Source organism: Cyrtonyx montezumae, unplaced genomic scaffold, assembly GCF_038088225.1.
Source record: "Cyrtonyx montezumae isolate F1298 unplaced genomic scaffold, pur_monq_1.0 scaffold_24, whole genome shotgun sequence".
NCBI classification, from domain to species: domain Eukaryota; kingdom Metazoa; phylum Chordata; class Aves; order Galliformes; family Odontophoridae; genus Cyrtonyx; species Cyrtonyx montezumae.
This window is the reverse complement of record NW_027071981.1, coordinates 3,435,202-3,447,587: the sequence shown is the minus strand read 5'-3', so window position 1 is coordinate 3,447,587 and position 12,386 is coordinate 3,435,202. Positions and strand designations below refer to the sequence as shown.

The window sequence follows — 12,386 nt, the reverse complement described above, 5'->3', positions numbered from 1 at the left end:
TGCCTGAAGTGTTATGAAGTACGAGGGTAACTGAGCGTCTTTCACCAGCAAGTGATGCTCCAGGTCATATTTGTTGGGGTTTTTGGTGGAGAGAGCGTGTATTTTTTCTGCTCCACGATTATTTTTGTTATGGTCATTGAATTACAAAGCTTTCCATCCAGGAGAACAATTAACATCCTAGGGTATCTCACTGAAATTACTCACTGGACAAAGATAATTCATGTAAAGCTAGCTGTTCTTAATTGGGAAATTTACTTAACGTTTTACTATAATACCAATAAAGCAACAACTGTTTCCCCTTACGCACACCCCACATTTCTTAGAGGACAAGCTAATATACAGACATACACTGAATAGACACTTTAAATAATACCACCGCCGCCACGTAATGAATTGACATTGCAGACATCTGGCTGGAAAACATAGTATTTGATTATGCCCAATTCACTCTCTTTGAAAATAAAATGTAATTTGCACTATCTAAGCTTAGTTAATTTTATGGTGCATGTTAAGGAAAGCAATGCTTATCAAGAAAGTATGCATGTGTGCCGCTGTGAGGTTCGGAGGCGAAGGAGGGATTGATTATTGAAACAAAAAGCACACAGTAGAAGTGATTAAATAATAAAGATATGCTAGGCTACATACAGATTTCATAATAAAATGTGGCTTTACCTTTACATCGGCACTTCCCGCAATCATCTCACCAGCTTCTGACGTGGGCTGCAACAGTGGGATTTCTTGGTAGATATTTGGAAAGCAAACAAGAGACCCAAGGATGGTATGGGCTTCTGAACGGGGAGCCTAACAAACAGAAAAGTGAGCTTAACGAAGAAAATATTTTGGTTACGTGAAAACGATGCAAGTTGTGAAGCTAGTATGCACTGCTCTAAGTACTACACGTTCACAATACAACGCAGAAAGTGCCCTGAGGAACACGTCCCAATTGCTTCTCCTTTACAACTACTGCCAAATCAGCATTCAAGCAGTGACTAGCAAACATCTGTTTGTCCACACTTCTTGCTGCTATGTTTTTCTGCAATTTTTCTGATGCAGAACTCCTCTTTCAGCGTAGATCTGGCACTGCTTGCACAGCACGCACTGTTTTATGCTTGCAGGATAAATTAAGTGTTTGGGTTTTTTCAGAACATTTTCCATGAAAAGCTGAGCTTTCATTCCTTGTTAGCATTTTAAGCTTTCTCAGTGATCAGGCTGATCAGTTGTTGGTTTTTTTTTTTTTACAGAGATGCCAGTAAATTAATCTGTAAGTGCTTTGAAGGACAGTGCAGCAAGGTTCACTGCTTCACTTCTGCTGAAACCTGAGAGGTCTGTGTCCCTAAGCTCAGCAGCACAGAGAAGCAGTAAAAACATGCAGCCAAAATGGACAGAAAGCCTATTTTGAAGTCCATTCTTGAAGTGCAGTTTCCAACACTTTCCTTTTTTTCCGGGATTGTCAGGTCACTGCCCTTATTTTGGCCTGCATCCTTACTTTGCCACTTCATTAATTTTCCTTCGTTAATTTAACGGTTTATAAACCTATTTCTGTTAGTGTTGAGACTTGGCAAAACAATCTGCATCACCAAACAAGCTCCATGTTTTCCATACTCAGTACAAACCACTGGATTCTGAAATCCAAGCCCTGCTTTTAGCACGCCAACATGCAGCAGCATCGGTGACGATGTGATTTCTCACACCTCGGCCTTTTGATGAAACACCTTTGCAATACTAGTGTGTCACCCTACCCCTCGCTTTCACACATCAGCTGCCATGGTGCCTGCCCCAAGAGCCCTGGCTGGCATTGCACTAATGAGCCCACACCTGTCGGAGTGCAGACATCCCAAGCTCATTAACAAGCGTGCATCCCATTGCCATGCTCACCTCCAGCAGGTCTGTGCTCAGCACTCTGGCTGCTGCTGTGATGAAGTCTCCTATCAGCATCGTAAAGCCAGGCAAGCCCAGGAAGAAAAACCAAGGTGGGCAATGCTTTATGACAGTATTCAAGATATCCTGAAAAATGAAGAGAAGTTACCTGCTTGAGAAAGAAATGCCAGAAAATAAGTCACCTAAAGGGGGGAGCTCAAGAAGACTGAAGTCGGTAACTGACCACTTCCACACTCATCGAAGTGATGCTTCACTGGGCCACACGTAACAACTGCAAGTGCATTTAGTAGAAGTGTGTCCAGTATTACTATGACACAGTCTTCAATTCCTATTCAAACAAACACCTGTCTCTTCATTTCTCAGTGTAAAACAATTGTTCTCCTGCGAAACAAGGCTCTGCATTGAAGACATCCCTGCTGTTAAACCATTTAAGATGAAAGTTTTACACCATTCCAAATGAGGGTTCTTTTGTGTTTGTTGTTTTGCTTTTTTACCTAAAATCACATTGCTCTGAATTCTGTAGCCATCAAAATAATGAAATGACACGAACTGCTGCTGCCTTCCCCCAAAGGAAGCTCAAAGCAGGTAGCTTACAACTGCTGGCAGCTCCAGCACATAAGGGACTTTTCAGCCCCTCTGGGCTAACTTGAGAAATAGTGACGTCAAATGCAAGAAGTGATTGCAACTCAGGACAGTAACACAGATAAACCTATGCTGACTAGATTGCTATAATTCACTATTCTGAATAATGAGGATAGCAAGTACGGGTAAGCCTTGGGGAGGGAAAGACAATATTTCTGTACTGATTAGCAAATTATTTCTGCTCTCAATACAATTTCAAAGAAAAATCACAACGGAAAACAGTTTTCTGTGTCCCCCTTTACGGCTTTTATGATGTGATAGAGATAAATTTTAGCCCCAGAACGTGTCCTTACGCTCAGCTTCTACATCAGAAGCTAAAAGTCACACTGATTCCTTTGTCTGAAGAAACGCTTCAGCCACACTAATATTTTCTGCAAGCACTGCTCAACACCTGGACAAAACCTATTTATGGTTCAACTGGAGTATTTACAGCAGTAACATCCTACGAAATAATAGCGTTATACGTCTGAAATATTACCAGATAAATATTGTTCGTTTTTAATGCAGGGTCACATAATGCTTCCACTTTCCTGAATTAGCTAGAATGCCACTCGAGTTAATGTTTAAACTAGTTTTAATCACTTCCTTTGATACATTTTAAAGTCAATATCAGTCAATGCAAACATTCAAAAAGAGAGAGCAGATGGATGCAGCAGCTCATAAAGTGGGTGGTAAACTCCTGCTCGGAGCAGAACAAAAGACCCACCTCTTCATAATTAAGGGGCTGATTAATGCACCATGCTCCCTGCAGCACAACGCACCTGTAATTACCAACAGAGCCAGGTACTGCGATGTGTTTGGTCTCTGAATAATTGGGCATCAAACTATGGAGCAGCAGATGGGAGTACACTTCTGTTGACATATGCCACGATAAAAGAGCCCGTGCTAACCTGGCTTAAAAGGTAACAGAACGTAGGAAGTACAAAGAGCTGCAACAAACAACTGCGTTAACTCCTGTCCTCGCTCCATCAATCCCATCTGTTAAATACCACTGTAACGACTGCCCTGCTTCGTCAGCTCCAGGCCACTTCCCCCAGTGGAAATTTTAGAAAACAAGGCTAAAGAAATGTCATAGTGAAAGCCCTGCTTTAACACGTTAGCACCTACGAGTTCAGTGCACATCAAGACAGCAATTTCAACACGCTGCTCGGCTGCATTGATCTGTTTGCTGATTCTGAGAAGAATTATTACTAAAAAATATATTTTTCACAGTAAGGAGGCAAAAAATCTTCAAAAGCTCGTTTTGAAATGCTCCTTTTTTTTTTTTTTTTGTTTATGTAAATACTGAACTCCTTGCAGCACAGATCATATGCTGCAGTGATATAACGTGTTCGAAACCTTCCTGAGGAGCTGCTCAGCCCAGCCTCCCATTAGCTTCCAGAGCCCTTTTTCATCTCAAGCACTTCAGCAGAAACCTGGGACAGTTTTACTGACTTCACTTCAACAGGACAGAGTATGTCCTGAACATCTCGTACCTTACTTGAGCTTACTCCAAATAGACCACATTGGAAAGATACCACACCCCAGGGAGGCATCTACTGATAAAATCTGTCACGTTTTCTTCTATTTCCCAATTAGTACACTTTCCTGTGCAATGCAGCTAACAAGAGAAGCGTGATTTCACGCAGTAATTCAGTAGCATTGCAAGCTTATCAGAAGATTCGGGTTTATGAGAAAGCAACCAAGTGAGAACATATGTCCTATCAGTGATATTGCAAAAATCAGGTAACTCAAACACAGGCAAGTTGTTTCCTTCCCTCCGAAGCACAGTTCTATAAATGTAAACTGTGTTGAGCAGCATACAGCCTAGTAAATGAATCACTTTAATTGAATGCTATGTACACAGTAACTGGAAAAACACAAGCAATAAGAAAAACATATGGTGATGGCAATAGAAATTGGTTTACTCATTCTGTACAGCGTTGTTTCTTTACTTCTTTCATAATTGACCTTTAGAACGATAAATGTGTAAAATAATTTTGGTTTATTATGGCTCCAAACCTTTCAGCAATTACACAAAATGAAAATTTAAAAGGAAGCATTCATTCTGGAAGCATTTCCATTGTTTATATAATTGCACAGCTATAATTTAGTGTTCATGTTGTTAAAGAAAAGTAAAAAAAAAAAAAGGACCATTATGGACTATTTCAATTCAAAATGATGCTCTGTAGTGTTAAAAAAGAGGAGGAGGGAAGAGAAGGGAGCAACCACACGCATGTCCTTCTCAAATGGATTGACCCTATAAAAGGCATAGTATTTCAGTATAAGGTAATCCAGTAATCCAAATAATAAGGTCATAAACATCCAGCGAGTAAGTGAAAAAAGAAAACGATGCAAGTTCACCAAAAGGTCGATTTCAGAAATATTCTTCACCTAATTTTTGTGCAAGGTTTTGTAGATTACAGGTGTAACAAAATAGCCTGCCATCTGCCTTCCTCACGTTTCCAGCTGTCCCTCAACAGGAACAACATGGATTTTCCTCTTAAAGTTCACTCTGTTCTTCCCCGAGACACACCTAATTAGAGGCTGACATTTACAGCATACGGAAGATTATTCATTTAAACAGGACTTCAGTGGTAAATCCTTCATTTTCCTTTATCTTGAAGAAACAAACAATTCAATTTACTTATTCGAAGTAACATTACATTTTAGGTGTCAACAAATTAAGTTGCAATAAAAAGTTACGAAGAAATCTGGCACACTCTGAAAGCAGAGTGCCTGGCACCAAATCTAGTTCAATCTGACCACCAAAAGAGTTGCATCTTGTGACTGGATGCAGTAGAGAATGAGATTAAAAACTGGAACACCTCTGGACCTAGAAAACAGATGACAGATTACTGTGTAAATCATCTGTTGGTAATTGTTCCTCCCCTTCTGAACTGCATTAGAAAGCTCTTTTAAAGTCACATTTATAAAATAAATCCAGCCAGCAGCACAGGGGTGAACTACTTAGGCGAAGGTGAATTACAGAGGGGAAGGTGAGGAGACATCTCTGTTAGAAGAAAGCATGGCTCCTAACACGGGCATTACCTGGGTCTGCCTTCCCACCCCTGCAGCTGTTTTTGCTCCAGTACCACCAGTGTACTCTAATAGGGGTGAGCAGTGGGGTGTACGCTGGATCTCAACAAGCACAGAAAGCAAGGGAGACCACAAGAGGGTCAAAAATATGATAACTACTGGAAGAAAGTCATGGCAAACTAAAATATGTGAATTTAAGTCTTGTGAAGGAAATCTAAAATGGCTAAGGTTTCTGAGATGCTGTGCAACCAAGGGTCCTCACGTGAGACATTACGAGGCAGAAATCCAGGCAAGAAGCACTTACTGCACTGTGTACACAAGCAAAGCTGCCCGTTCCTTGTGCCTTTGGAGTATGATGCCATGCAGATAGAGTATACTCCTGCAGCCACCAAGCTGATCAGAACTCCTCATCACAGAGCAACAGCAACACAGAAAAGTTTACAAGCACATTTTTATAGAAATAACCTCCAAATCAGTGTTATTATAAACAGGCAATTCTTCTCCAGTAGCAACTCTAACATAAAATGTTTCATATTCTAAATCAGCAATCGAGTACGCAGGCCCTGCTTCTTGCAGTACGGTGTTCCTCCACAAACTCACTATGGAAATGATGGAGCTTCCTTTCTGTAATTAGCAACAGCACACATTCAAACAAATTAAGAGGCTTATAGATGAGCATAAAGTACATTAACACTATCATTACTGATAAAGGATTCTCCCTTTTACTGCTGAATGGAATCGAGCTAAAACCACGGCTGTTAACTCCTCCATCGTCAGCTGTGCTGTGTGCTGAGGGCTTATGCTGCTCTACAGGTCAAAAACCCACTGCCTGTGTGCTGAAATTTAATCACCAAGGACATCTGTCAACCTGTTTGCATCTGGGCTTCTTCTTCCATATCTAAGGTTAGTTCTGCACTTAGTATCACTGAACAAACAAGCAAAATCTCCCAAGTATGTATCTTTTATTACGTTCCTTAATATTTCTTTACGAAGCAGTCTGCACAAAGTTATGCTGGCTAGCCAATTAAACTGTAAATGTATTAGACTCAATCATTAAAGCTCCCTCCAAAAGCCAGGATGCTATCCTGTTAGCTCACTTCTCAGATAGCAATCGCTACCACAACTGGCCAAAAATGCAGTGGCACATGTTACATGCTTACAGCAAGCACGCTAGCTGATGCCAAAGCCCTGGGAGCAGGGTGAGGCTCCTCCCAGAAATGACACAGAAGAGCTGGCAAGATACTGGAAAATCTCCTCCTCTTCTCCAGCATAAGCACCAGGTGAGCACCTGACCTCCACTGCAGCTCTTCCCAACCAAGGGTGTACGTTTAGGCAGAAAGAAGTCAGCATCACAAAAATCCACACAAGTTCTAGGAAAAACAATATACCTGAAGGACTGTAATTACCAAAAGTATTAGCAATTCACTATTTAGTCATCTCAGTACTTCTTTTTCTGACAAAGGGGCTCAGTACCACGAATTCTGGAATAGTCTCAGCTACAAAACCAGGAGAAGCTTATGTACATTTTCAAGTTCACAAAGCCAAAACTACTGCTACAGTAAGAAATAAGCAGAAATGATAAACTGCACTTATTTCCTACACGTAAGCATTTGTAAAATTTGTGCACTGCAATATCTGATATGTTTAAAAGGTGTTTGCATCATCCAGTTCAAAAGATATCAATGGTGACAATTGGAGCCGGGGGTTTTCTCAGCCATCCATCTCACCCAGCAGCGTCACAGTTTCTGCCTGAAATGCAGCAAGTTCTCCTTTGGAATCTTCTGAAATTCCCCTCCCAAGAATATTTCACAATTCTCTGCAACCTATACCAGGAACTGGGAGAACTGTAAGTGCCACCAGGATGGCTTTCCTGAAGCTGTGGACTGAATGACACAGCAAAGAAAAGGCTGCTGCTGGGAAAGACCTAGGCACTCCTTTTGCCATTGCTGCCTGACTGAGGAGGTGCCAGAAGAAATACCACACAGAAGTCTGTCCTGCACAGGTGCAATTCCCTATAAAGCCCCTGAAGGCATTTCAAGGCTGACAGAACTCGGTGATTTAAAGGGTAAAAGGGCTGAATTTAACACAAGCAGTCCTGAAGCCATTTCCTGCATCCCATCTGAGCGATGCTTGATACATCATCATCTCAGGATTTTCAGTCAAGCTCTGAATGCAAGCAGAAGCACTGCCTTCAGCACCTTGTTTTTTACACAGCAGGTAGAAAACAAAAGACCACTCTAACCCACCTTCCTCTGCCCAGAAAGGAAGGTGCAGAACTCCAGTCAACTTCATAAAAAGGGATGGTAAATTTGAGGTACAGGAGGAAAATCGGCATCACACAGTCCTCGCTCATCCCCTGAACCCAGGGCACACAGCATGCTGGAAGCAGCTGCCAGTGCCAGGCTGCAACTTGCTTCTCACATCTGAAAAGGTGATGCAATTGCTGAGGAGAGTTGTTCACTTCTTCCTACAGAGGTGTTGTCGTTAGGCACTTAGACATGGACAAATGAGACGCAGCACAGTTACATCACTATCTCCTTTCTCACCAGCTGAGCTAATTGCTAAATCCTAAACTCAGAGTGCCATGGGAGCATTTGATAAAATACACTCTCACATTGCTCTTTCAAATACACTTACACGTTTGCAAAGAAATGCTACACTTGCCATAAATAACTACATATTAATTACTGAGTGCATTCAAACATCTATTATTTTGTTTTCTACCAACACCAAAATCTGAACAATAAAGCAGTAATTCTGACCATTCGTGTTGTGAAGAATTGAGGAATAAAAGGAATAAAAAAGGGTTGTATTCCCCCCAGTCTAGGAGGAACCCCCTTTTCTCAGCCAGATAGCTGTAAGTATCTGGACACACATGTACTGAAATAAATACAGGTGCATTTCTGTTCAATTAATGTCTACTCAGCAAGTTCAATTAGCGCCTTGGGCAAGTTATTTATCTTCACCATTACTTGCACAACAGCACTTTCCTTCTGTAACACAAGATTAGTCGACTAATGAGAGAAATATATTTAAAAATAAACATTTTTGATGCTAACTAAAACTCTGATAATCCTATTGAGGTTACAAAGGTTTCTGACTGTAACTTTAATACGTTACACAGCCACAGAAAAAGTTCATCTAAAACAATATAATGTGATTTCTTGGAGTTGTTCTATGTTTCTGTTGCTTCTCACAATGAACTTGAAATTCCCCCATGAGAAAATCCCCTTCACCTGTTAATGTTCCATAAAACTGAAAAGTTATGCTTGTGCTTAGCAAATAAAACAATCTCACAAAGCAGATTCATCTTTCCTCCCAGTACAACATCTGACTTGCAGCAGCTTAGCACAAACCAGATTTCCCTCACACCTGAGAATTTTCATCTTTTAATGGCAAGGTAAGAGGCTGGTGACATGCTCTGCCTGTGTCATTCATCTACCTGAGGAAGAAGGACTGTGTACTCAGTGTCAAGGGTAAAAGATGGCATCTGACATAACCAACTCCCCGACCCCACCAAAATAATTGAAAAGCATATCCATGACTCATCTTGATAAATACTAGACTGTGCTTCCATACAATGCACTCCTGCATTAGTATTTATTGCACATCACCCTCAGCGTGCTAGTCTGAACACCCATCAAGCAACAGGATGCTAATGAAACTGCAAATATGGAAACGTTATGAAGAACATGCTTTGCAGCAGAGCACTGTGTGAGAGTTCAAGCTCTGAAGCACAGTGAGCCAATAGCTCCCATGATCCAGCTCCATAGCTAAGGAAAGCAGAACTGGAAGGACCATAACACGAGGGAAAACTTGTGGTCAAGTGTGCCACCAAGAGGCAAAAGAAGCAAAGAGAGCTAAGGTAGAGCAGCATGAGCATGCAAAATATCTGGAAAACCCTGGGATGATTTGTATGTGAAGTCTGCCTTCACCAGACAGTCCTCACTTCTTGATTTTAACCTCTAGAGCACAAATTCACACAAGGACTGAAATCCCTTTCATTCAGCAATCCCTTCACATTCAGCAAAGCAGTAGGCTTAAAACGAGTGCAACTGTCACTGACACAAAAACACAATAAAAACAGAATGAGAGAGCAGCTCACCAGGAACCAAAAGCACAATTTAAAAATCACCCAGTTTCTACTTAGGAAACTGTTTTCCAGGATTTTTCTCCAGTATCTCAAAAACAAGTAATGCACAGGGACAATACACTGAACCCAGCAATGTGAGCCACATGGCCTAAGCAGCTCTCTTCCCAAAAAGAACATGCTGTGTAAAGAAAAATCAAGTCATCCTAACTGGATGTCCTGCCAGTTGAAAAGGAGATATTTTATCATGCATCATTATATTCGCGTTTTGCTTTCAGGAAGCACACATCAAAGAACACTGTGTCATTAATGCTTCTCCCTTTTCCCTGCAGAAGCATCTGGAAATAGCAGGTGGGGAGTTTGCAGAGAATGCACTGCAGATGGTTTTACTTCTTTTGCTTTTGCAAAACAGTGACATGAAGTTTCCATGTGCAGGATTGCACAGGTCATTGCACAGAGGGATTGAGCTGGCCACGGGGAGGCAACCAGGTTCATCATCCAAGCAGCAGAAAGCACCTAACTGCAGCTGCACAAGGTTCAAAACAACACATGGGCATGCGAGCACTAGCTAAGCAAAAGGACAAGGCCTCCTCAGGGATTACAAGAGTTAACAAAGATCACATCTAGCACAACAAAATCTGAGCAGTTCTGTTCCCTCTGAATTGAAAGGGCACCAGAAACGTCTCACCAAAGCAGCAAATAACCAACATGGGTTTTACAAAAAGGTCTGTGTGCCCTCTGCTGGCACCTGCAGCACAGTTCTTGCCACTGTAATCATCAGAGTATTTCTTTTAAGGATGAAAACTGACTGTGACAGCTATTAAAAACAGAGACATATTTTGAGGTAGCTTCTATTTCGCTTAGTGTATTTCTTACAATACTTAATTCATAGATTCATTAGGTTGGAAAGGATCTACAAGATCATCTAGTCCAACCATCCTCCTATCACCATCCCTACCCACCGAACTACTAAATCAAATCCCTCAGCACCTCATCTAAACGCTTCTTGAACAGCGCTAGGGATGGTGCCTCACCCACCTCCCTAGGCAGGCCATCCCAGTGCCTGACCACTCTTTCAGAGAAAAAATGTTTCCTCAAATCTCATCTAAATCTTCCCCGGCGCAACTTGTGGCCATTCCCCCTCGTCCTGTCATTATTTATCAGGGAGAAGAGGCCCACCCCCTCCTCACCACAACCCCCCTTCAGGAAGTGGTAGAATGCAATAAGGTCTCCTCTGAGCCTCCTCTTCTCCAGACTAAACAATCCCAGCTCCCTCAGCCGCTCCTCATAAGACTTGTGCTCCAGACCCCTGCCCAGTTTTGTTGCCCTTCTCTGAACACGCTCCAGGGCCTCAATGTCCTTCTTGTAGTGAGGGGCCCAAAACTGAACACAGTACTCGAGAGCTGAGTACGGGGGGATGATCACCTCCCTGCTCCTGCTGGCTACACTATTTCTAATACAGGCCAGGATGCTGTTGGCCTTCTTGGCCACCTGGGCACACTGCCGGCTCATGTTAAGCCGAGCATCAACCAACACCCCCAGGTCCTTTTCCTCTCTACATTCTTCAAGCCATTCTGCCCCAAGCCTATAGCATTGCATGGGGTTATTGTGGCCAAAGTGCAGGACCCGGCACTTGGTCTTATTGAACCTCATCCCATTGAGCTCAGCCCAGCTGTTCAGCCTATCCAGATCCCTCTGAAGGGCCTCCCTACCCTCAGACAGATCGACGCACCCTCCCAACTTGGTGTCATCTGCAAACTTACTGAGGGTACACTCAATCCCCTCGTCTAGGTCATCAAGATATTAAACAAGATGGGCCCCAATACCGACCCTTGGGGGACACCACTCATAACGGGACACCAGCTGGACTTAAGAGTATTTAGCTACTTCTGAGGTCCAATAATCCTCTTACATCCTGGCAGATTAAGTCTTTTCATCATCTCCCACTGAATACATCATTGATTAGGCCAAATCATGGTATAAAGACCTAGAAATGACATTTATCTACAGACACAATGTTTCAACAGCAGCTCCTTGCTAGTATGATAAAACTGGAGAGTAAGGCAAAAGCTCAAACTAGAGCAGAGTAGACTATGCTACTACACAAGGTTAACTTCACAAAACAATCTGTTACAGAGCTTTGCTTACCTTTCTGCTTTTTCAAATATGAAAATACAGACAGTTCCATCAGCACGCAGTAACTTACAGAGCTTTTTCCTCAAGTAAAGCTTTTACCTGGTCTTCACTTGTTAAGCCAAGGTGCATCACAAAATAAAAATGAACCAGGAAATCAGAATTTGGCAGAACATCTTGACGTCTCGTCATCATAGCACAGATCAGCCTGTATGCCTGAAGTTTGCCTTCCTTATATTCATCGGGCAGGGTGGTTGCCTGAAAAGAGTTAAAAGCCTTGAACTGATACTTTTTTGTTCTACTGGCCCACTAATACAAAACTGTATTTTCAGCAGATTTTCCATAAATCCAATCTACTGTGTGTATTTATTAAAACAGACTTCATTTCAAATACACTTGTCTTAGCCAGCAGTGATTACAGAACTTAACAGTGCAACTCAGCAGATACAAATTTATTATCAACAAATAAAATTAAAAAAAAAAAAGGTGAAAAACTTCAGAAACAACTGACCTTGAACAACCATGATGCAAATATTCTGAGAGGAGGAATTAAGACAGGAGGAGAGGGAGTAGATTGATTGTCCACACTTATAGCAAGGTTATCCCTTATCTGGTGTTTTTAAAA

At 41.9% G+C, this 12,386-nt stretch overlaps 1 protein-coding gene across 2 annotated transcripts in view; it reads right to left on the bottom strand.

Annotated features, from left to right (window-relative positions):
- The window catches only part of RALGAPA2 (Ral GTPase activating protein catalytic subunit alpha 2), a 110,098-nt gene that overhangs the window by 54,043 nt on the left and 43,669 nt on the right, over positions 1-12,386 (bottom strand). For both annotated transcript variants that reach the window (XM_065739492.1, XM_065739491.1), the window contains exons 22-25: positions 12,273-12,371; positions 11,864-12,019; positions 1,876-2,004; positions 673-801 (exon numbers count right to left, since the gene is read on the bottom strand). In XM_065739492.1, coding sequence (XP_065595564.1) covers positions 673-801; positions 1,876-2,004; positions 11,864-12,019; positions 12,273-12,371 — 513 coding nt within the window. The remainder of the gene's footprint in view (positions 1-672; positions 802-1,875; positions 2,005-11,863; positions 12,020-12,272; positions 12,372-12,386) is intronic.